The 26118-nt window shown below is 39.1% G+C and overlaps 2 protein-coding genes across 3 annotated transcripts in view; both read right to left on the bottom strand.

Annotated features, from left to right (window-relative positions):
* The window catches only part of prkar1b (protein kinase, cAMP-dependent, regulatory, type I, beta), a 24671-nt gene extending 23637 nt beyond the window's left edge, over positions 1–1034 (bottom strand). The window contains exons 1-2 of one of the 2 annotated variants that reach the window (XM_046866873.1): positions 673–1034; positions 1–96 (exon numbers count right to left, since the gene is read on the bottom strand). The exon at positions 1–96 is cut by the window's left edge and continues 85 nt beyond it. In XM_046866873.1, the coding sequence (XP_046722829.1) occupies positions 1–89 (89 nt within the window). In that variant the 5' untranslated portion in view covers positions 90–96; positions 673–1034. Of the gene's footprint in view, positions 100–672 lie in introns of both variants that reach the window. The other variant, XM_046866872.1, reaches the window with a different exon arrangement.
* A 6779-nt stretch (positions 1035–7813) lies between these two features.
* LOC124397349 (dynein axonemal assembly factor 5-like) lies at positions 7814–25690 on the bottom strand. The gene is made up of 13 exons (XM_046866924.1): positions 25109–25690; positions 23894–24078; positions 23390–23514; positions 23178–23296; positions 19214–19446; positions 15641–15871; positions 14149–14292; positions 12903–13071; positions 12103–12250; positions 11733–11883; positions 9950–10106; positions 9561–9752; positions 7814–8042 (listed from the first exon to the last, which is right to left on the bottom strand). Exons 1-13 carry the CDS (start codon positions 25641–25643, stop codon positions 7918–7920), a joined length of 2514 nt encoding a protein of 837 aa, XP_046722880.1. The 5' UTR covers positions 25644–25690; the 3' UTR covers positions 7814–7917.
* Between the last annotated feature and the right edge of the window lie 428 nt (positions 25691–26118).

The raw sequence follows: 26118 nt of genomic DNA, 5'->3' as shown, positions 1-26118 counted from the left end.
AGAATCTGTTGGATGTTGTGTTTCTGCACAAAAACTTCACAGCCCCTCAGACTCTCATCTTCTTCAAGACTGGGGGAGGAGGTGGCCATCTTAGCACTGCTGTAGTGAGAAGTGAACAGAAAGGGGACTGTTCATTCTGACATATACAGTATCATATCCAGCAGAGCACAACCAGACAGATGAAATCAACAGATGCTTCAGGGTTTCTATATGCGTGTGTGCACGTTGCATTATTACATCAGAAAGGTCATTAGTATTCGTACAGTACATTTTGATGTAATAGATGTAACTGCAACAAGCGTGTCAAATATATAGCAGATAAACCACAGCATTGCGTTAAACTAACACGTGTTTTCATGTTTGCACATCACTGCTGGAATAATCAGACATCTTAAATCACACACACACACATTTGCGTAATTCTTTAAGCTAGAAGCTGAAGAGTGAGATAACCGACTGTAAATATGGATTGAATCCCTGTAGAAGGCTGTCAGTGAAGCTGCTGAAACACAACCATCGGATAGTATCTTCTACATTTTCTCGTGGTGGTCTACATCTCACCTTCCTGCAAGACCCTGGCTGCACACTTATATCACGATTCTCCTGATTCCACGGAAAGCTCACGCGACTTAACGGAAACGGAATCAAACGCTTCCCGATTGCAGATCTTACCGTTTCCCACGGGAGATGCGTGGACGGCTCTCCGGTTTGAATTCGAATGATTTCGGATGATGTTCACTGTTTATTTCTCCTGCTGCTGATTTCTCCTCTCACTTGAGATCTCGATGGCAGTGACGTCACTGCGTTTGCGCTGAAGCTCCAAACCGCTTTCCGGACTCATATTGGCTCGTTCTACGTTTTAACGCGGTGTTTTGTGTCCTGCGTATGTGCATTCCTGTATGGATCATCCTGTGCTGATGGGACTTGTGTGTGTGTACGTCTGTGTTATGTACGTTTGTGTTTTGTGTTCCCACACTTCCCCCGAACCACTCACGCGCTCTGCGTTAACGCAGTTCTGCGGCCCCATCAGGCCGTCGCGCGCACGGACGTGCACAATGACGTCTTCATGTGCATACAGGGAGTCAATGGCGCATTAACCACACACACACACACACACACGCACCCTGTGTGATCAATGTAAACCACAACTGGTTTTACAATTTCAGAACAAAGTCTGGGAGCACATGCATTTTTCAGATTCCAGAAAAGTATTGGGGAAAACTCATGTTAAGCATTTAACATCTAACATCTGTCCTCCCTCTTAGAATGTGCTACCAACAGCCTAAAAAAAACACTAGATGTGAAGACCTGCCACAATTTTGATCTACACTGATTTTAACAGCAGTGCAAGGAAATCTTGAGAAAGCCCAGTTGGCCATTGAGAGTTTTGTCTGGTCAGACCTGGAGTTCATTAATGAGGTAAACTGGTTGACAATGTAAACCGTCCTTTTATGCTAAGAGAAGTTGCCTACCAACTATGAATAGTCATTAGCCAATGAATGATATGAGAATGATAATGTTAATACATTGATTATGATTTGGAGGTGTTCTGTGTTAGAACAGCTGAATACATTATTTATAAAGACAGCAGTGTAATTATTTACAACTCTAGCAATCAAAACAAAATATGTGACAGAAGTCAGGACAGGCACAATTCCAAAACAAGGATATCTCCAAAACATGGTTTGGACCAAAAAGTAAAATCAAACACAAATGCAACTTAGTGAGTGTTTGGGCTGCATCGTAGCTATGATGTCATCTTTGTGGTGGAAGAGACATCACTGGGCTGACAGAGCTGAAGCTGAACATACACAAAACATAGCCATGGACACATCACAGGTTTAATGTATTTATTTATACATTTAGATGAGAAGTTCTGACCTGCTCTGCATTACAGTGTGTGACTGTGCCTTCAGATTAATAGTTTAGAGAAAACACTTATAATTGCTAACAAAAGCATTACATGCTTGACTATGTGCATATTTTAAATCCATTAGAAATGGAACATTTCAGCACAACATATGCTGGAAAAAGCTCATTATATGCAGTTGCGGTATCAATGTAATGTAAACAATACCCATTCCTAATTACAGCCTAAATTATATGAGACAAATACAAAGAAATATAACAAAAGAGATGCACATCTTAAATATACTAAAGAGTTAATGAATAAGGAACAAATGGGGTCAAATGAGGAGCAAGTGGGGCATAAATGTCAAGCAAAATGCTTCAGTGCAACAAAAAGAGAAGGAGAAAGAACTGAAGAAAAAAGTAAAAGAACAGGGACGTAAACTGAAAAAGCCAACAGCAAGAAACCAACTAATTGATAAATGTGCCTACAATTTCTGTTAGTGGTAATGGTGTGCTAGTACTGTTCGGTCAGGGAAAAGAGGACTGGCATCTCCCCCTAGTGGACGAAAAACATATTGCTAACATTTCAAAGTAGCTTTATTAAACTATTAAACGATTTGGATTGTAAAACTAAACGATTTGGATTGTAAAATCAATTCAATTTACAATTATATGTATTATAAGTTATACGTTTATCCCCACAGTTTATCCCTGATCAGAGGCCAGTAGCAGGTAATTTACCACTTAAACCAGCTCTGTCTCTGTGCTAGGATGAGGCCCAAATCCTGACTGATACATCTCAAAAGGAAATCAAACTGCATGGAGGATACCAGTGTTGCCCAGTATTTTACTGTTCTTCAGAACAGTTTTTTTAGTTGCTCTTTGTCGGAGGGGTTGTACATTAGATGCATAATTAATAAAATGGTGATTCTCATGATTTTCACAATGCACATCATGATTTTTTTTTTTATTCTGATGCTGTAATGATGATGATGTTGTAATGCATTGTTATACCCCTAATCAGAAGTGAGGTTTTCATTAAGCTCATACTGGTTCATGTAAAGGACTCCTCTTAATTCTGTTCTTCGCCTTCGGCTTTGGGATGAATTGGAAAACTAATGCATTTCTTTTACAGAAGAACAAATGCCAAATCATATTTAATCTGAAAAAATTAATACAAACAGAATACCTTTTATAGATTACTTTCTTTTATTAGTTTTGCACATTTCTGACGGTTGCTTTTATTTTATTATTGGGTTATTAAAAGGTGAAGTTACTTTTATAGGAAATTTTACCAATATATTTGTTTGTATGGATTTGCTGTACATTAGTAATTTTTTTAATTGTAATTGGGACATGCCACCTAGGTCATGTGTCTGTGTATGTCTTCTTTACAGATGTTCTGAAGGCTGGTAGTGTTGCACACTCTTTTCTCCTGCAGCAGAAAGTGGAGGAAGTGAGAAAGAAACAGCGCAGATCTGAGTATTGTGATCAGCTGCTCCACAGGCTACAGGCTTTCTGACGCACACCCTCAAGCTTCTATCTTTGAATATTTGATGCATCAGAAAAAATGTGTTTATTTTCACACCGGGCAAAACCTCAGCTACAACTATTCATCATTTAAGAATAAAGAATAAGATCTTCAAAACAAGAGATTTCTTAGCCAAGGCAAGAAGTCATGTATAGAGCTAAATTGAGCTAAACAATATTTATTTACAGAAATCTGTAACAATTTGTAATTAATTATTAATGGTAAAATTAAGAGGTTCCCACACCTGTTTCCCTTTGGTGTTTGTGTACTATCTGTAGGGTCTATACAACCAATGACAGCCAAGTTTCGTCCCAAGCAATATACCTCTTGAACATTTAAATGCTCTCCCCAATTTGCAATAAAAATTAAAATATGTGCAATACCACTTATTATTTTGTTTATTTTTATATTTATTTCATAAAAAAATGTGCAATGCTTTATTTATTTTAATTTTTTACAAGAAATGTGCTAGACTAAAAACTATTTTTAGCATGGAATTAAGCAAATGGCTCTCTCATGTCTTACCTAATTGAGCGCTATCAGTTTGAGGTAAATGGTGACTACTTTATATTTACTGAGGTAACGTATGGTGTTCCACAAGGATCTGTCTTAGGCCGACTGCTATTATTAGGTTCCTGCTGGGTAAAGTTATTCGTAAACATAGTATTGGCTTTCATTGCTATGCTGATGAAACACATCACACTTGTCTTATTCTGTCTTCATTGGCTCCCAATTTAATCTCGAATTGAATACAAAATACTACTACCATTGATGAATAAAGCACCAAATGGTCTCATGCCACATTAACTGAGAGAACTTTTGGTAAATTATGATCTAGCACACCTACTTCAATCAAAAGGTGTAGGCTATTTGTTGGTACATCAAATAATGAAGACTACAGCAGGGGGCAGATCTTTCTTTTACAAAGCCCCACAAGAATGGAACAACTTTACAATTAGTGTTTGAGACTAAGGCACAGTCTCAGTGTTCAAGTCTAAGCTATGTCACGACCATCAAGCTATAAAAAGCGCATGCGATGGAAAAGCTTCTGCAAGGAAAGCAAGCGCTGCAGGGATGCATGCTCAAGCTGTGTCAACACGCTTTGGCAACGAGAATCTCATACCACCAGACTGACCAGTTCCTGCCTAGTGTGAATGGGCACAGCTAGGTCAAAGGACAGAGGGGCCATGAGTGGCCCTAAGGTCAAGGCTGTAGAACCTGACAAAGGGCAGTGGGGTAGACCAGACCACAGCTTCGCAGATGTCTTAAAGAGATGCACTATAGGACAAAGTTTAGGAGGCCACTACACTCTGCGTAGAGTGAGCTCTGACCCCAAAACGTACGGGGAGACCAGAGGACTCATAAGATAGCATCCACAATCCACCTGCTGAGAGTCTGCTTGTTCGCAGAGAGCCCCCTTCTAATAAGGGCCATAGCAGATGAACAGCTACTCAGACTTTCTCCATAGCGCCATTCTGTGGACGTATGCGAGCACTGGACTAAGGCGGTTAAGGAAGAGGAGAAAGAGAGGTGGAGCACAGCACTTTACAACACCCATCTTTACAGGGGTAAGTAATGCAAATTGATCTTCGAGAAGGGCACTCTCACTCTTTTCAGTTCTGGACCCTCTTCCGCCGAGGTGAAGCAGTGACTGATGTCATGGGGCTCGAAGTTGGATCAGGCTTGATTTCCAAGGGAAACTCCGGGCTGCAGCGATACATACTTGGTTTTTCTTAGGTAAAGAAGCAGATCTGGAGAGATTATGGACATAGTATGTTTTGGTGAACTGGGATGCTTGGATGCTTGCTGTTATCCCTCCACTCTCACGTGTTCACTCAGGTTTGTTGACAGTGGTGTGGTGGGCCATCTCTTATATCAGAGATCCCTTATGTTACCTTGTGGCTTTCCCTTTTAGTTACTGTATGCTGCTATATATAATCTTGTTGATCTTGTCTCTACTTGCACCATGATCACACTGTACATTGTTTTCTGCATTTAAAAGCCCATCACAGAACTGCACACCTCAACAATGATAGATTATAATAAATGGGCATTTGGTGTCATGATATGTCAGAGATGATCTGAAAAATGTTTCCTCATGAAAAATCAGTTCTTCATTTATTCACATTGAAAATCCCTTGATTACCATTAAATCTAAAAACTCTACCCACTTACCAGTATATCAAATAAATTATTTTTCAATACGTAATTTAGCGGGTTGTTTGATTATTCTACTTCCCATTAATTTTAGTCTATTCAGGGTTGGACAAAAAAAAAATAAGTACCATCTTATTCCTCCAACTTCCTTTCCATATTTATTGAACATCAGGCGATCACACACACATACACACACACACACACACACACACACCCCTTCTGACCATATGTAAGTATTTTGTAAAATTTTTTCCTCTTCTGGAATAGAAGTATAGAGCATGTATGGAGTGTGTATGGTGTATAATGCATGTATGTAGTGTATATGATGTATAGAGCATGTATGGTGTATAGAGTATGTATGGAGTGTGTATGGTGTATAAAGCATGTATGGAGGGTGTATGGTGTATAGAGCATGTATGGCGTGTGTATGGCGTATAAAGCATGTATGGCATGTGTATGGTGTATAAAGCATGTATGGAGTGTGTATTGTGTATAACGCATGTATGGCGTGTGTATGGTGTATAGAGCATGTATGGGGGGTGTATGGTGTATGAAGCATGTATGGAGTGTGTATGGTGTATGAAGCATGTATGGAGGGTGTATGGTGTATGGAGGGTGTATGGTGTATAAAGCATGTACGGAGGGTGTTTGGTGCATAGAGCATGTATGGAGTGTGTATGGTGTATGGAGGGTGTATGGTGTATAAAGCATGTACGGAGGGTGTTTGGTGCATAGAGCATGTATGGATTGTGTATGGTGTATGGAGGGTGTATGGTGTATAAAGCATGTACGGAGGGTGTTTGGTGCATAGAGCATGTATGGATTGTGTATGGTGTATGAAGCATGTATGGCATGTGTATGGTGTATAAAGCATGTATGGCGTGTGTATGGTGTATAGAGCATGTATGGAGGGTGTATGGTGTATAGAGCATGTATGGAGGGTGTATGGTGTATAAAGCATGTATGGAGTGTGTATGGTGTATGAAGCATGTATGGAGTGTGTATGGTGTATACAGCATGTACGGAGGGTGTATGGTGCATGTTTTTTCAACACTCATTGTCAGGGAAATATATTTACCTACCTATTTACAGTAAAACATTAGTACATTTAATTTGGGCGGTAGCAATAAAGAAATATAAAACGTAAAAGATGCACAACACCACCGCTTTCTTATACAGAACGGAATAACTTGTAACAGTTATTATCTTATTATCTAAGTCTTACACTTGGAAATAGCTTATCAAAAAAAACCTGATAGCCTTATATATTTTTCGGAAAGACCCAATTTATAAGAGAGTTTTTTAAATTTTTTACGTCTTCATTCTTACTTTTTTTAGTTTTCGTTTTTGGGCACCAGACAAATGCTTCTTTTGGTCCTTCGTTACATTTTGCGTCAACGTCATGCGTGCTGGTTGAAGAGCGTCACACTCACGCAGCACTTTTATTAACAATAGTTTAATTTTATTTACAGGGAATTTATTTTATTTCACCACAGTGTTATTATTTAAAATATATATGTGTATGTAATTTAAAAATGTTTTAAATAAAAAAAAAAATGTTATTGATGATTGTGGGGCCCCCTAGCGTTCTCTTGGGCCCATATGCCTGGCATACTCTGCACCCCCCCCTAACGGCGCCCCTGCCAATACCCTATACCCAATCATGTTGCCAATTGACCTAATAAATTGCAAATTGCTCCTCCAGCTGTACCTTACATGTACATTTAACTTTTCCGGCCTCTTATTGCTACCTGTCCCAACTTTTTTGGAATGTGATGCTCTCATGAAATCCAAAATGAGCCAATATTTGGCATGACATTTCAAAATGTCTCACTTTCAACATCTGATATTTTATCTATATTCTATTGTAAATTAAATATAAGTTTATGGGATTTGTAAATTATTGCATTCCTTTTTTATTCACAATTTGTAAAGTGTCCAAACTTTTTTTGGAATCGGGTTTGTAGATCAGCATATATGCAATTTTCCATCTTTAATTCAATATGACCACTAATGGATTGTCTTTGTAGCAGCTCATTGACGAAGCTCACTGATAAAAAACAATTGCCTGAGCATTCTATTTGGCAACATTGTATTTTGACTACTCCAGTCTACTCCAAAATTCTTCTTATAAACTGTTTAAGAATAATAAATGAATTTAAATTTGAAATAATGATGTAAAATGTATCTTCTCGTTTGTTTTTAAGGCAAAGGCAGCAAGAACAGAAACACTATTTCTATATAAAAACTGCAACAAAAAAAAAACTTTAAAACTTTATAAAAAAAATTTTTATTTGGTCATGTATACCACATACACCAAGTCACGTCACGTCACGTCAAGTCAATCAAATATTAAAAGATAGAAGCTTGAGGGTGTATCAGAGAGCCTGTATGTGTTGGAGCAGCTGATCACAATACTCAGAGCTGCGCTGTTTCTCTCTCACTTCCTCCACCTTCTGCTGCAAAAGAACAGGGTCTGCAACACTCCCAGCCTTCAGAACATCTGGAGAGAAGACATACACAGACACATGATCTAGGTGGCATGATTGCAAGAGCTAGATGAAAATGCTACAACATCTAACTGCTATCCTGCTTCAAATTTTCAGGGGTTGCAAGACATTTTTATGAAAAGACTGAGCAGAATCCTAACCATTATGTTGTTAATCAATTACCCAGAAAGCATCTAAATCCCAATTACAAGTAAAAAAAAATAAAAAATACTAATGAACAGCAAATCCATACACACAAACATATTGGTAAAAACTTCTATAAAAGCAACTTCATCTTTCAATAACCCAATAATGAAATAAAAGCAACAGTCAGAAACGTTTTTCAGATTAAATATTAATTGGCATTTGTTCTTTTGTAAAATGAATGCATTAGTGTTCTAATTCATCCCAAAAGTGTCCAATAGGAATTAAACTCTACAGCAGACCGTGTGTTCAAAGGTTTTGTGCACAGGGGAATTGTCATGTTGGAGCAGGTTTGGGTCTCCTAGTTTAAGTGAAGGAAATATTTATATGCTTTAAAACACACACTATATAATTGTGTGCCTCCAAATATAAAAAATTAACTAAATTATATACAGAAATATTATTATTTACAGGCTACAAAAAAATGGTGGAAGCCAAAACAGGCTTCTCTCTGCTAAGCTCTTATAAAGCTTCTTCATATTTAGCCTCATCCTGAAGGTATTTTCTGACCACTGTTCCTTTGTCCAGCTAACTGTTTATGAAGCTGCTTTTTCTACTGTAAAAAGTACAATGCAACTATTTTTGTCAAAAGCCATGTAGCTTCAGTGCGAAGAAAAAAAAGCAACAAGACATCAAAATATCTTGACTACAATCAGGGCTCACATTTTGATTTGATTTAATTAAGGAGCATCAGCTTTTGTAAAGAGGAAGAATTCACATCTACAGATATCAGGTAAACACATTGAAAGACAAATAATTTTAGAACCAAATTGTCAATAGCTGTAACAATGGAGACACCAGATATAATACAGACCATGGAGACATGACCTAGCCTACCCGGGTGTCTTAAAGAATGAGATCAGTATGGGGTAGTATACTGTAATTTGTTAATAATAAAAAATATTATAGTACATAATTTAGAAAAACAGAGCAATTTACAGTACCATAATGTATACACTTTATAGTATATATGCATTTGGCAATGGGCACGTGCAAAAGCGGCGGTTTCGTGAGTGGAGGGCGGAGCAGATAAAAAGAGAAAGACAAGAGCGGAAATTTAACTTTGAATCGCCAAAAACAGTTAAAAAATATGCGCTCTAACATTGAGACCACATAACTCAGTAGACCACAGGTGAGAGAAAGGCATCTCAAAAGACAGGAGATGGCAGTACACCCTGGCAGTGTCCCAACGAATCATACAAAATTTTAAATGCTGCAAAAAATGTCAATAACTATTTATTTTTGTATCGATAGTCATCTAGGATTGAAAATGTGTATGTCGAACCATCACTACTTGAGGACTACCTGTAAATTATATTGTGCCTTACCTAGCACCCGTAGCTGGATTTGGTTGTCAGGGTCATCTAAGTACAACAGCAAATGTTGGAAAAGGAACTCCAGATTTGAACGGTTTGTGTGTGTGTCATAGTTTTTGTCTAAAGAGGAAAACCACACACTTAGAGTTTTCAGAGCTTCAGCACACACTTCCTGGCTGCGGTCATCTATCCTTTTTAAAAGCTCTAAAAAACAAGCACACACACACACACACACACACACACACACACACACACACACACACGGATGTAACATACGTGTTTCAAAAATGAATGTATTCAGAAATGTATAAGGATTAAGCCTTGTATGAGGCGAGAGCTTGTGAGTGATGGAGTGAAGGTTGTAACTGGGTGGACTGCAGATGTTCGAGTGTATAATGTACCTGGGTAGATCTTGTTGAGTGTGTCTGGGTTAAGGCCTTGTTCTGCAACAGTAATGAATGAGGATATTGATCTACAGGCAAACACCCGAGAGAGCTGAGAGTCTTCCTCCAGTGCTGAAATGAGATAAGCACTGAATTCTGTCTCCCTATTTAGAACCTAAAACACAACACACAACAATCAACATGTGACCCAGGCTGATCAGAACATCAAGGATTTCTAGCAGAGTCAATTCAAAGATTAAAGGGTTCTTTAGGAAATTTTCCTTTAACAGATCTGTGCCATTTATTAAGCATTATAAAGTTCACAAATTAGTTATAATAGATAGTTTTGAAAATGTCAACTATCCTGTAGATACAAATCACTCTTAAACATGTACATGTGATAGAAGTTTATTAAAGGTGACATTGCATAGAGACGAACATGACTGGAAGTGTGTTTATTAGGTGCAAATGAAGACTTGTAAGTTGGACACTGTTAGATGAGACCAACACCAGTTTGCCTAATAACTGCTTCCAAATCAGACATGGCAAATATTTTACTATTTAGTATAAAAATGAATATTGTGATGAACACATGAACCACAAGTAAAATACGCTTTTTTGTAGGAGAACCTTTTAAAAGGTTCATTAATTAACACTACATTCACAGCGTAATATAGCAAAAAAACACAACGAGAATATATTTTATCTTTATCGGCATCATTTACATCATCACCTCACCTCATGTTATCACTTCAGGTTAGTTACTGGCACCATTTGACCATGACTACATATCTTCGAATCAACTAATTCATTACCTTCTTTTTGGCTAACTATCTTGGTATTGTGTTAAACCGTTCTCCTTCTGTTTTGATGATGATGTCATGATGCAGAAGCATCATGGACCTATTGCCAGTGGTAATGTGATTACAAACTGAACAGATAACGCTTTATTTTGTTTGTTCTAATAAACAGGGTCTTTTTGGCACAGTATTGTAAGCACCTGCTCCTCTGGCTACATGTACTTACTTCATCAGTATGAATATGACCCTATAATTATTGCTGTCTCATGGCTCATGAGGTGATTTGTGAATCCTGGTTAAGTCTACTTTCAAGGTTTTCAAGCATGTGGAAGGGGGCTTTCCTTATACCCTTATAATATTGTCAGTGATCATGTGGCCATGCTACAAGACTGTGCTTGAGTAGCAGATGTTTAGAATTTCTGGGGTCCAAGAATGGACATAACAGCCATCTCAACACTGACTGGGACTGATAACAGACAGCAACAGAAAGCCAAGTCAAAGACTACCCACAGACCCAGGAGTTCAGCCACACTTGGATGAAGGGTTTTAATTGGACATATTTGAGATATGTCTACTTTCCTCACACATGGTGTGATGCCTTGTTTTACAGTTAACAGGAAGAGGAGAGCTCTCAATATGAACGAATGGTGTCGCACAAAAGGCATGCTAAGTTAATAGCCACTGAAAACATGTAAACAAAAGCCTAGAAAAGGTAGAAATGTGTGTTATGTCGCTCCCAGCAGTGTCTGAGATCATAAGTGCATATAGATTAGTAATTGCAACTGATAATATAGAACTGCTACTACTAAATAAACAATATTCTTTGAAATTTCTTTTATAAATTAGCATTTTATTTTAAATAAAGTTAATTTGAGTATGCCAGCCAACAGCATACTTTCAATCTGCCTGTTCAATAACACTGTTTTTTTTAAGCTAAAGTGTTTTAACAGTGTTTTCAGTAGACTAAACCAAGAGAAAGCAAACATCTACTGTTGGTGTACCTGTTCCTTGGAAAGTGTTCCACCCTGCAGCATAGCTAGTAGACAGCTGAGAGCCGAAGTGCGAACTGCAGCAGCAGTACGGCCTGCATGCCACACCAGGTTGGGAAACAGAAGCTCCTGCAGAAATACCTCCAGGTATTCACAAAACTTCCTACAGGAAAGAAGAGGGATTTAGATGCACAATGATTCAGTTTATGCATTAGGTGCAAATACAGGTCCCAGTATAACACAGCAGCAGCTGACTGCTTCCTTTGGTAATTCTCCACACTGCCTGATCTTCTGTTAAACTCTGAATGTGTGATTTCCATATGCTAAATTACATCTTGTGCATTAATCCGCTCTTTTGTACAAGAGTGTGTGAGCAACTTACCTTTGTGAATCCAGTGTATCACTAGAATTCAACAGAAGCTTAGAGAGCATGGTGAAAATGGGCAGCCGCATCTCTGGGTCTTGACTGGGCAATAAACAATTCTTTAATAGAGTGATGAACTCTGGAAGAAATTCTCCAACCACTGGGCCTGGAGAACACAATTAGCAACATACTAATATCCAGAACAAGGCCACGAAACATGACATGACAACAAGGGCATTTAATCTCCTCATAACATTAAACTAAACAAGAATAAGTGCTCCAGGTAGCACCATTTCTGTTTTCTGTGTGAAAGTACACATTTACCAAAGCCATTAATGTCATACATGTACATACAAGGCTGCATTGCACCCAGGCTTGTCTGCAGTAAAAATCGTTCAAGAGAGGTTAAGTTAATTCATATAGTTAACCGATTTTTGTGTCAAATATACATATCTGACAAATGCACACTTGCACCACATGCAAGCATAGAAGGGGCAGCCATCTTTTGTGGTGAGCATGAAAAGTGTAATGCTGGCCTTAAGAGAAGTCACTATAAACACTGAATTTCCCAATGAGATAGAAGAACAATGGTAAATATGTACAAAGCATTGGCATGCATTTTGCCTTGGATGTGGCATCATAGGGACCTTACGATAACCTGGGAGTCCTATTGTCATATGTCTCCAATGGCATAATCATTCATGTGGCTAATTAATGTTTCAATAATTTTTTTTTTATGTTTCCTTACAAGTTCAAAACTGTTTTCTTGATATTCCTTGATCCTGACCTAGTTTCAAAACTCAAATGCTCATACATACCGGACTGAAGTGCGATAATCTCCAGTTGGGTTTTCTGGATAGAATATGTGGACCAAGAATTTTGGGATTCTAACAGCCACTGAAGCAACTTGTCCATGTGTTGTCTGTACAGCTCATGCACACTATTGAGATTTAGCACGTGACACAATCGCAGTACACACTCCTCTGCCTGTGAAGTAAAAAGAGAGTAAAAACCATTTATATTAGACTTCTGCATTTACATCTTTCAAAATTATTCATACAAGCGAACTGAAAAGGAAGCCAAGTTAAAAAGGCAAACATACAGTGCAAATGAATAATATACAATATAATAACAAAACATTCTATGAGATTGTGGCCATGTGAGCTGCAAAGGAGCTACACACAGGGCTGATATAATGATGGCACTGTATGACAATAAAGATTTTAAATGTAATTAAACACCATTAAACGGCTTAAATATTTTATTTTTGCTACAATATCACTTACATGCAAGAAAAGCTATTTTTGCATGTAAGCGATATAAAATATAGTCAAATATACTGTAAAATAGTTTTTACTCTTTGTTAAGACAGTAATTTGCTAGATGAAGAATGTAACATAATTTTACTTGCTGCACTTTGGGGAATAATTTCACATTTTATTTTTTAAGAGAAACAACACTGAGGAGGTGTTCAGCACACAGCAGCACTGAAAGAAATAGTGAGGGAATTAGCATCTCAAGCAGACAGTCAGGTTTTGTTCCATTAAAATGTAAAGTGATAAATAGGAGGAATATCCACATTATCACTGGCATTGACATGGCTGAACGACTCTATAGATTCCCCTCCATAAGTACTGGAAAGGCAAAGCTAATTTTTGAATTTCTGTCTACACACTAAGGACACTTGTGTTTGAGATTAGTAAATGAATATGTGATGATCGTTCAAAATGTCAGCTTTAATACTGTCATATTTAGATATACTGTATATTGTTTTATAGTAGCTTGTGCCTTACTTTATTCAACTAAATAACTATTTTATGTCATTGCCACACCTACTGCTATCTGGCATCCACCTGAAAAGCATAAGAGCCTAAAAAATTGTACAGATCAGAAAAACAAGTGTGAATTGATTTTGGACATTTCCTCATCCCACCGAAACAGAAAGCCAAACTATTGAAAATAACACCAAAGGAAAAACAAAAATAAAAAAGGTATCCTAAAAAATGTCCCTCAAGTGAACTGTCAGGAGTATTTTGTTTGAGAATGTGTGAATGTTTGTTCTACCTTAGTATGGATATGTGGCTCTGTAGAAATACACTGCACAGTTACTAGAACCTTTAGCAGTTCAAGACTGATGATGCCACAATCTTCCTCACACACGTCCAAAAGAACCTTCACACATGCCAGTAGCTGCTCAACATACAGAGTCTGTGAAGAATATGTGGCAGAGGTTTAATATAGACACAACGCTTGTTTTAGTGATCATATCACAACGCCAATGTATAAAATCATTATATACTGTACATGTTTTAGATTTACATGGAACTAATATGCTAACCTGGTTGTTAAAAAATGTGGGGCTAGAATATGTTCATATACCACAACATTAAAGTTTCCTTCACTGGAACTTTAGAGGCACAAGGAGCTTGCAAATGGGGCCCTGATTTCAACTACACTGAATACTTTTGGGAACAGGAATGGAGACTAATCCCTATAGCCATAAAATGAAAAGCTTTCCCAGAAGAGTGAGGGTATTTGCATAAAATGTACAAAACTAGGCAGATTCAGATAAAGAATTTCAGTTAGAAATCAAATATCAAAATAGGAAAAAGTGATTTCTTCAGCTACAGTCAGATGCAGAATGCAGCAGCTAGAGTCTTTATTACAATTATACAATATAAGATAACACATCACCTTATTGTATCCACTTTACATGGGCAATAATATTTAGCAGTGACTATAAAATACTATAATTGTTCTAACAGTGTTAAACCACAGGTCTTAGACTCTTTCTGAATTTTTTAAGTTCTAAACTTTTGAACAGACAATTCTGGGGGCTGCCTAGAAGCGCTTATGCACTTTTGATACTTGATGGCACATTAAACAATTCAAACAATTTAAATTAAACCATTAAAAACTATATGAATAGTGAATCAACTCGAGTAGCATCCCCTGACAGAAATACACAGAGCTTTATTCAGCAGACAGAAATCTAAATAATGACGGAATGGTGTAGGGTATTTAGTATTTATGGTACACTATATGGCCATGCTTTTGAAACCTAATGTGTGCTTTCTGGAAATTGCATCCCATATAACCTCCACTATTCTGGTAAGATTTTCCACATGATTTTGGTGTGTGGCTTAGGATTTCCCATTCATAAATAGTGAAGTAAAGGACTGATGTAGACCACGGTAGCCTGGGAAGCATTCGGTGTTCCAATAAATCCCAAAAATTTTTGGAATTTGGAATTGAGGTAATTGTGCAGAAATCTCCACCCTCTGCAAAACATGTGTCAATGGACTGTGTTCTGTTCTGTTTACATGATGGTACAGGTTTGGTCTCAGGCTCTTAGTTCCATTGAAGGGGTTGGGTTGCTCATGAATTTACCTTCAAGAAATCTTTTGTTGTGGTAATTTTTGTTAACTAGAATTTCGGTCGGTCATTAAACAATTTCACCAGCAAATATAAATAAGGTCAAACTTTCTATAGACGGAAAGTTACATGTCTGTCCGTGTGTGTGAGTGTGTGAGTGTTTGAGTATTAATGTTTTTACGTTCTGAGTCTCCTGACAGACACCAGGATCGGCAAGTATTTGTCCAATGTGGAGAAGCTGTGGACTCAGCAGCTTCCTGTTGCTCCCCTTCAGCATTGCTGCCAACACCATTAGAGGAGCCAAAGGAGAAGAACAGAAGTAAGAGGAGGAGTCCTTCACATGAGCCAGTAAGAGCTTGATGAAAACCTCTGGGTTAACAAACATCCCTAGGAGCCTGGCTGACTCCAAACCCTAAGGGGCAAAAGCACAATTATACTTTAGTCACCAGTAGGGTTGCAAAATTCCAGGAACTTTCAAGGTTGGAAACTGTTCATCGGAATTAATGAGAATTAATAGGAATAAACTGGGAAATGACAAAATAGCAATTTAGCCTATAACAGTAAACTTAAATGTAGTCTGAGAAAAATCTTGCCGGATAAACTCTGTTCAAACAACCAGATTTAATGCAATTTTAGTTGAATTTCTACCCTGCACATTCAGCAATCACATGCACACAGCACATTTACTGCAGGGCCATACCTCATGCAATGTACTTCATGCAATGTGCATTCATACATAGTAAGTAAATAATGTCTTTGTTTTAATCAGTATTAGTTAGCATGCATGTCAGCTTATGACCAAACTAAATGTTTATACAGTATCTCATAAAAGTGAGTACACCACTCACATTTCAGCAACCAGTACAGATTTATTGTCCTCTGAAAATAACTCAACATACAGCCATTATTGTAAAAATAGCGTGCAACACCCTAAGTCAGGGGTGTCAAACTCAAATTCACAGTGGGCCAAAATTAAAAACTGGGACGAAGTCGCGGGCCAAACTCAATATTTATTGAAAAATTGACTGCAATTGTGCATGGTTTCCATCTCTCCAGATGTGTAATGTTTAACCTTTTCATATGGAAACAAATGTTAGTTTTGCATAAACATTGAATCTAGAACAACCAAAGTTTGTGTGTTTAATATTATAAACACATGAGAAATTAAATTTGAAATAAAACACACATCAGTGGTATTCGTTTCTTATTATCTCTCTCTCTCTCTCACTCTCACTCATATATATATATATATATATATATATATATATCTGTAGCCTTTCGAATTCCTTTTTAATGTAAACCTTCACAGGGCAACAACAAAACAACCAAAAATAATAATTTCCTTTAATTAAAAAAAGCAATTATTAAACATGACAGTTCATGCCTTAGAGTAGAAAACATGCATAAAGACATCATTCATTCAAGCTCAGTTTTTACACTCTGATTTACTCTGATTGGTTGAAGTCAGATACCTGCATCTCTTCTTAGATACACGTGTATCATGTCTGGGTTTAGGCTCTGAGCTGAGGAAATCCTCAGGATTGAGTGAAGATGTTCATCAGTGAGACTCCTGAGTGGTGTTTTGTTCATCTTTATTAAAGAGAACAGTTTCTCACACAGATATGTGCTGGTGAACACAGAGAGCGTTTGAGCAGCTTGGGCACGGAGTTGGAGCAATGTGTCGGGAGGAAACATGGAAACTGTGCAGCACACACAGAGTAGTACTTTGACTCGAGCGTGTCTCTACACTGGAGTTCAGTCAGCTCCATTTGGAGGTTGGTTGGTGCGCCTTCCAAGTCAACCACAAACGGATTACTGAGCAAACCAATTCTGCATTTCTGGGCTTCAAAGCCGGTAAATCACGGAGTAAATTCAGCGCTGAGTACGCTGAGAGATCAGCGGTCTCGACTGACGCGCCAACGCACTAACAAAGCATTCTGGGATTTGTAGTATTAGCGGTGTATGCGTTATATACTAGCGGGCCAGCTCTAATACACATTTGATATGATCTCGCGGGCCAAAAATGATTACTCGGCCCCAAGTTTGACACCCCTGCCCTAAGTGAACGTGTCAAAACTGTGTCCAAAGTGTAAATTCTTTGTGTGAACATCATTGTTATCTAGCACTGCCTTAAACCTCCTGGGCATGGAATTCACCAGAGCTGCACAGGTTGTTGCTGGGATCTCTTCCACTCCTCCATAATGACATTAAGGAGCTGCTCGATGTTAAGACAATTGGCGCTTCTCCACCTTCCACTTGAGGATGCCCCACAGGTGGTTATTAGGGTTCAGGTCTGGGGACATACTTGGCCACTCAAGTTACCTTCACCTTTACCTTCAGCTTCCTCAGCAAAGTGTGTTCTGCCCAGCTTCTGAAGGGAGGGCAACATGTTCTGCTTCAGAATGTCACAGTACATGTTGAAATCCATGTTCCCCCTAATGAAACGCAGCTCCCCAGTACCAGCAGCACTTATTCAGCCACAGACCATGATGCTAAAACCACCATGCATGCTCCTGTAAGCAAGACACAATTTTCTTGGTACTCCTGACCAGGGTGAGCCAAACAAGTTTATCTTATTCTCATCAGACCGTTGAGAGGCCTGTTCCGAGTGGAACCAGTTTTGGAAAACCTCTGCATGACCCAGGCCACTGAACTCTAACTGTAGTTTCATGGTGTTACGGATCTTCTTATATCCTCAGCCATCTTTGTGGAGAACAACATATTTAATGACAAATCCTAAGAGAGTCTTTGCCATGAGGTGTCATGGTGACCATCCAGTGGTCAGTATGAGAGAATTGTACTCAAAGCACCAAATTTTAACTGCTCTAATAAAAGATACAAATATATGTATGGTTCTGTCAAGCAGACAAAAACAGAACATGATGAATAGGACATGTGGCTTTGCATGATTACACAACGTACAGCTGTTATATCTTCTGTCATACAGGGTGTAGTCACTGTTGTTGCCAGTTGTTTTGACAAAAATTGCTGTATGTTGATTTATTTTCAGAGGTCAGAAAATGTATACTGCAATACACATTGCACATTGAATACTCTTAAATACATCCAAGTTTCATTTATTATAGTATTGTACATTGAGAAGATATACTACAATTGTTGAAATGTGAGGGTTATACTCACTTTTATGATAAATTGTATTTATTTTATATATAAATTTTCCCAAAATTCTAATTGATTTCTATTAATTTTCAGAAATTACCATATATTCCTGGTAAGTTTCCAATTTGAAACATTTCCAAAATTCCCCAGATAAAATTTCTATGGAAAGCTTCCAGATCTTTTCCACCCCTTTGTAACCCTAGTTACCAGTAACTTAAAATATCTATTAACTGTAAAGTAACCGTGATTAGCAATTAGATATTTAAAAAATATATTTACTGCACTTCTTTTCACTTTAAAATGAGCAAATGTGTAATTTGGCCAAGCATTTGTACATAATTAAAAAAAAAAAAATTCAGATGGTTAGAGGCACCACTGCTTTGGTTACTGACTACTAAAGAGTTAATTCCTGATTAGGAGTGTAAAAACACATTGCATAATTCAAAAGAATTCATAATGTGCACTGTCGAAATCATGAGAATCAGCATTCTATTAGTTATGCATCTAATGCAAGTGAACTGTTACAACAGTGAAGTTTCCATCTGTAAAAGCTACAAAAGCATTGCACTCTGACTGGCAGCTCTGGATCAAACAACTGCTAAATCATCTATAAGAAAAAACAAGAGAAACTTACGTTTGTTCTGACATCTGGTTCTGAGTCAGTGCAGGCATGGTAAAGAATTGCCAGCAGTTGCTGGAGGTGTTGGGTGCAGTGGTCTTCAGCATGCAGCAGGAGAACCTGCAAGAGCTGCACTGTCTTCACTCTTGTCTGCACCAGCCAATCACTAACTTCACGACTCAAAGCTGGCATTAGCTTAGACAAGTTCCTCACCACCAGCTCCCTGCAGCCCAGCCCTGGACGATCCACTGGAAGGAGAATCAAGAGAAAGAATGCAAATGAAATAGTGTTTATGAAATTTAGAGTGTTTGCCTTGCTTCAAGCTTTAGGGAAAATATACAAATAAAAAAACTTGTGCTTGCTCTTGTCCACAGCACTTCCACAAAACATCAAAATAAAAACAAAATTGAATAATTTTAATATTGAATATTTATAGCAAATTTCTCGTCATGCCGATGTACAGTGCATCCAGGAAAGTGTTCACAGCAATTCGCTTCTTCCATTTTGTTATGTTACAGCCTTATTCCTAAATGGATTATATTAATTATTTTCCTCAAAATTCTACAAACTTCTTTTTCTTCTTCTTCTTTCGGCTGCTCCCATTAGGGGTCGCCACAGCAGATCATTCATCTCCATACCACCCTGTCCTCTACATCTGCCTCTTTCACACCAACTACCTGCATGTCTTCCCTCACCACATCCTTGAACCTCCTCCTTGGCCTTCCTCTTTTCCTCCTACCTGGTGGCTCCATCCTCAGCATTCTTCTACCAATATAACTCATGTCCCTCTGCACATGTCCAAACCATCTCAATCTCGCCTCCCTCACCTTGTCACCAAAACATCCTACATGTGCTGTCCCTCTAATAAACTAATTTCTAATTCTGTCCATCTTCAGCTCTGCTACCTCCAGCTCCACCTCCTGTCTTTTACTCAATGCCACTGTCTCTAATCCATACAACATCGCAGGTCTCCCCACAGTCCTATAAACTTTCCCTTGCATTCTTGCAGATACCCTATAATCACAAATCACTCCTTTCACTCTTCTCCACCCACTCCACCCTGCCTGCACTCTTTTCTTTACTTTTCTAACACACCCTCCATTACTTTGCACTGTTGACCCCAGGTACCTGAACTTCTCCACCTTCTCCACCTCTTCTCCCTGTAACCGCCCCACTCCACTGCCCTCGTTTTCATTTACGCACATGTACTCTGTCTTACTCCTACTGACCTTCATTCCCCTTCTCTCCAACGCATATCTCCACCTCTCCAGGCTCTTCTCAACCTGCTCACTACTCTTATCACAAATCACAATATCATCTGCAAACATCATAGTCCAGGGAGACTCCTGTCTGACCTCGTCTGTCAACCTGTCCATCACCACTGCAAACAGGAAAGGGCTCAGGGCCGATCCTTGATGCAGTCCAACCTTCACCCTGCACCAGTCTGTCTTTCCTACTGCACACTTCACTGCTGTCACATTGTCCTCATACATGTCCTGCACCACCCTCACATACTTCTCTGACACACCTGACTTTCTCATACAATACCACAACTCCTCTCTCGGCACCCTGTCGTACGCTTTCTCCAAATCCACAAATACATGTGCAATTCCGTCTGTCCTTCTCTATAATTCTCCATCCACATTCTCAAAGCAAATAAGGCATCTGTGGTGCTCTTCATCGGCATGAAACCATACTGTTGCTCACAGATGGTCACCTCATCTCTCAGCCTGGCTTCCACTACTCTTTCCCATAACTTCATGGTGTGACTGATCAACTTAATTCCTCAAACTTAATAGTAATGTAGTTACTGCAGGTCGGCACATCTTCCTTATGCTTAAAGATCAGTACCAGCACACTCCTTCTTCATTCCTCAGGCATCCTCTGACCTTCCAGAATTTTGTTAAACAATCTGGTTAAAAACTCCACTGCCATCTCTCCTAAACATCTCCACGTATGTCATCTGGTCCAACCGACTTTCCACTCTTCATCCTCTTAATCGCTGCTCTCATTCATCAGCTGCTCATAATACTCCCTCCACCTTCTCAACACACTCTCCTCACTAGTCAACACATTTCCATCTCCATCTTTTATTGCTCTAACTTGCAGTACATCCTTCCCTGCTCGGTCCCTCTGTCTGGCCATTCAGTACAAATCCTTTTCTCCTCCCTTAAGTGTCCAACTTCTCATACAGCTCCTCATATATATATATATATATTTTTTTTTTTTTAATAATAAATCACATACATAAGTATTCACAGCCTTTGCCATGACACTCAAAACTGAGCTCAGGTGTTTTCACTGATCATCCTTGAGATGTTTCTACAACTTGATTGGAGTCCACCTGTGGTAAATTTAGTTGATTGGACATGATTTGGAAAGGCACACACCTGTCTATAGCAGGCCCCACAGTTAACAGTGCATGTCAGAGCACAAACCAATCCATGAAGTCCAAGAAATTGTCTGTGGACCTCTGAGACAGGATTGTATCTGGGGAATGGTACAGAAAATTTCTGAAGCATTGAAGGTCCCAATGAGCGCAGTGGCCTCTATCATCCATAAATGGAAGAAGTTTGGAACCCCCAGGACTCTTTCTAGAGTGGGCCACCCAACCACACTGAGCGATCAGGGAAGAAGGGCCTTAGTCAGGGAGGTGACCAAGAACCCAATGGTCACTATGAAAGAGCTTCAGCATTTCTATGTGGAGAGAGGAGAAGAACAGAAGAACAACCATCTCTGCAGCACTCCACCATTGCTGCAGAGATAGCCTGTATGATCGAGTCGCCAGACTCAGTAAAATGAGTTTGCCAAAAATCAGGTAGGATTCTTAGGCCATGAGAAACAAATATTGAACTCTTTGGCTTGAATGTCCAAGGGACATGTCTGGAGGAAACCAGGCACCGCTCATCACCTGGCCAATACCATTCCACTGGTGGGGGAAGCGTCATGCTGTGGGGATATTTCTCAGCGTCAGGAACTGGGAGACTACTCAAAATCGAGGGAAAGATTAACACAGCAATGTAAAGAGTCATCCTTGATGAAAACTTGCACCAGAGCACGCCGGACCTCAGACTGGGGCAACAGTTCATCTTCCAACAGGATATCAACCCTAAGCACACAGCCACGATGACCATGGAGTGGCTACGGGACGACTTTGTGAATGTCCTCCAGTGGCCCAGCCAGAGCCCAAACTTGAACCCGATTGAAAATCTCTGTAGAAATCTGAAAATGGCTGTGCATTGACGTTTCCCTTTAAACCTGATAAGCTTGAGAGGTTCAGCAAAAACAAACGGGGAGAAACTGTCCAAGAATAGGGGTGCCAAGCTTTTAGCTTCATACTAAAAAAAGACTTGGTTGTATTTGGTGCCAAATGCGCTTTAACAAAATATTCAGCAAAGACCAAAGATTTCAAACACACTTCTTTGTCGTCGTCATTATGGGTTTTGTTTTTAGAATTCTGAGGAGAATAGTGAATTGAATACATTTCGGAAGAAGGCTGTATATAACAAAATGTGGAAAAAGTGAAGCACTGTACATTTGTTTGGTTCAGATGGTCCAGCAAAGTCAAACCTGGTCAGAATTACCTACCACTGCACAGTCCTGACAGCTAAGCACATGGGTGGGATTGTGATGATACAGGTGTGCAAAAGATGATGGGTGACAGTAAAGATGGCAATATTACTGCCTGAAAAGATGAATCTCAGAAGAGCACCTTGAAGAACAGTAGAACAACACTGGTACCCTCCATGCTGACCGGATTAAGTCCATAACAGTGTAGAGGTTTAGATATATTAGTTTAATTTTGTTTTGTGTTAAATGTGCAAATCGAAAAGTCTATTTTATTCAACACTGGATTTAACCAAGAGGTATTGGCAGACCATTGACTTCCCCAGACTTGTTTTGACTCAGAGTGCAGGCATGTTAAATAATTTTTTATGTGCTAAATTGTGGAGCTTGATTCGTGGGAAATTAAACTCACCTTCAGAAGGGTACTGCAAAGGTGGGAAAAGATCAAAATCCAGTTTGTCTTTCAGATCATCTTCATTTTCTTTCTCCCACTGAGTACCAACTTGCCTCCAGAGATCCCATGCTAAAGCTCTAAACAAAAAAAAGAAGAGTTTTGTGTTTCAACTCTAAAATGTTATATAAGATTATGATCAGGAATGGAATAACTATCATAGTCAGTTATACTTTATCTCTGGTAGATCATCACTGAGGCTGCTCAGCAACAGTGGAATAAGCTTGGAGAAGTAAGAGTATCTGTCATGGAGTTTAAGAAGCCAGTCACCAGCAACCACTGTCACAGCTTTTCTCACCTGAAAGAGCCATTACAAAGATTAGCAAGATGCAGCTATTTTAGAGGAAACTTCACAGCGTCCAATGAGCAACTACAAACTATGCAGCAACTGTCAAAAAGTATGCTGTAAAAAACATAACAGTATATTTTCAATATATTTATTTTAAATTCTAGGGTTTGGGGACTCTTTTTAGGAGAAAGAACACTGTCCTTTTGATATATCTTTGCTCATACTACTATATTTAAATAGTAAAAATCTGGAGCTCTGGCACAAAATGTGTAAAAGAGTGGCACTTCCTAACTGGCATGATAAACAGATAAACTAGTTCAGATTTGTTACATTAGGAAAAACACAATTAATAAATATTGGATACTTTAATCAAGAACAATCAACTTGCCTGGGGCGAGTTATCAAACAGTCTTTGTGCTATGTGAGAGAGCACATCATCCATGGCTTTCACTGTGCCATACAGGACAACAGCCCCAGTGGCCTCTATGACGGCCACTCGAACCCGGGAATGCTGGTGGGAGATATTCTGCATCAACGGCTTAACCAGGGATTCTGCTTGCATGTGAAAGTGGTCTGTGTCAAAAAACACACAAAGAACAAAATGTGAAGATGTACAGGTGTTCCTAATAAAGTGCTCTGTAAGTGAGCAATCAATTGTAGAGCGTTCTCTCTCCACTCCAATGTGGAAATATACTAATTTTATTATTTTCTTTAAGTTATTTCTTAAGTAAAATCATGAGAAAATGAGAAACTCGAATATTTAGTGAATACCTGAAAAAACTCAACCTGGATTCATCTCTCACATTCCCGGACATTCCACACATCTCTCACATTCCCTCACATTCCCCGACATTCCACACATCTCTCACATTCCCGCACATCCCCCTACATTCCACACATTTTTTTACAATCCCCATTATTCCCCAGATCTCTCACATTCCCCGATATTCCCCACATCTCTCACATACCCTCACATTCCACACATCTCTCACATTCCCTGATATTCCCCACATCTCTCACATTTCCCACATCTCACATTCTCTCACATCTCTCACATTCCCCACTATTCCCCACACCTCTCACATTCCCAGATATTCCCCACATCTCTCACATTCCCCACATTTCCCACTATTCCCCACATCTCTCACATTCCTCACATTCCACACACCTCACATTCCCCGATATTCCCCATCTCTCACATTCCTCACATTCCCCACTATTCCCCACGTCTCTCACATTCCCCGATATTCCCCACATCTCTCACATTCCTTCACATTCCACGACATTCCCCACATTCCTCTGCATCCCCACATCTCTCAAATTCCTCTACATTCCCCTGCATCCCGACATACCCTCCATTCCCCTACATCTCCGAATCCACACATTCACTTACATCCTCAAACATTCCTCACATCGACGCTTTTCCCGCATTCCCCATTTCCCCCCAAATGCACCACATTTCCCAAAAGACTCTACTTGAAAATGTACTTCCAGTCACCATTAACTAACACATGCTGTTGCAGGCTCCTTCTGCAGCCTTTCCGTTTCCAATCAACAGAATCAACTTGAATTCAATAGATATGTGAACATGGCACTCACTCACCTGGTACACTCCGGGCTAAAAGTCTGCAGCATATACAACTTTCCTTTATAACTTCGGGAAAAGGGTCAGTGATGGTCCTCTGCAGGATTCGGATCATATCGTCCAGGTAGGGTGCAAGGTGCCCCCCGCAGACCTCCACAATTAGCACCAGAACTTTCACCATTTCCAGGCGCAACTCCTCTGCCGGCTCTACTCTCTCTTTCCCCCCGAGCCGCTGAGCCACAGAGGGAATGACATAAGGAAGAGACCATTCTGGCTTTGATACGCATCTGATGAAGTCTCCAATGATTTGAATAGCAGTTTCTCGGCATCTTTCCATCGGGTCTGACAAGCACTTTAGCAGCGACTTCAGCACAGACGCAAAAACTTCCTGTAACACGGCACTTGGCAAGCATTTGTCGATGGTTTCTTTTTTTATAGTCTCCAATGCCCGTTTCCTTGTGTTTTTCTCACCTTCATTCAAACAGTTTAAATGCCGGGTTAAAGAGTTTATAATTTCCGCAGCAGCAGCACGCGCTTCTCCTTCAGTCGCCATTTCTACATGTGTTGCATGTGTTGCTTAGTTGTTATGGTGCTAGTTGTTATAGTTACTATCTTTACGACAAACGCGTCTGTTTACGGCAGATCGATTTACGGTCTGTTTACGGCAGACCCTCCATAATATATATATATATATATATATATATATATATATATATATATATATATATATATATATATATATATATATATGATGGAGAGTAGTGATTGCACGATTAAAAGAAACGTCTAAAAATCATGTGTGTTTATAAAAGATGTATAATCTATACTTCCTGTAGTTATTAGCAATGCGTTATTTGACCACTAGGGAGAGATGTTACTGTCCCTGACTGAACAGTAATGGCACAGCACAAACACTAACACAGAAATGGTAGCCACATTTATCATTTAGTTCATTCTTTGTTGTTTTGTTTTTTCAGAACACGTCCCTGTTCTTTTTACTTTTGCTCTCCTTTTCTTTTTATTGCACT

Source organism: Silurus meridionalis, chromosome 14, assembly GCF_014805685.1.
Source record: "Silurus meridionalis isolate SWU-2019-XX chromosome 14, ASM1480568v1, whole genome shotgun sequence".
NCBI lineage: Eukaryota > Metazoa > Chordata > Actinopteri > Siluriformes > Siluridae > Silurus > Silurus meridionalis.
This window is presented reverse-complemented; position numbering and strand designations above follow the sequence as displayed.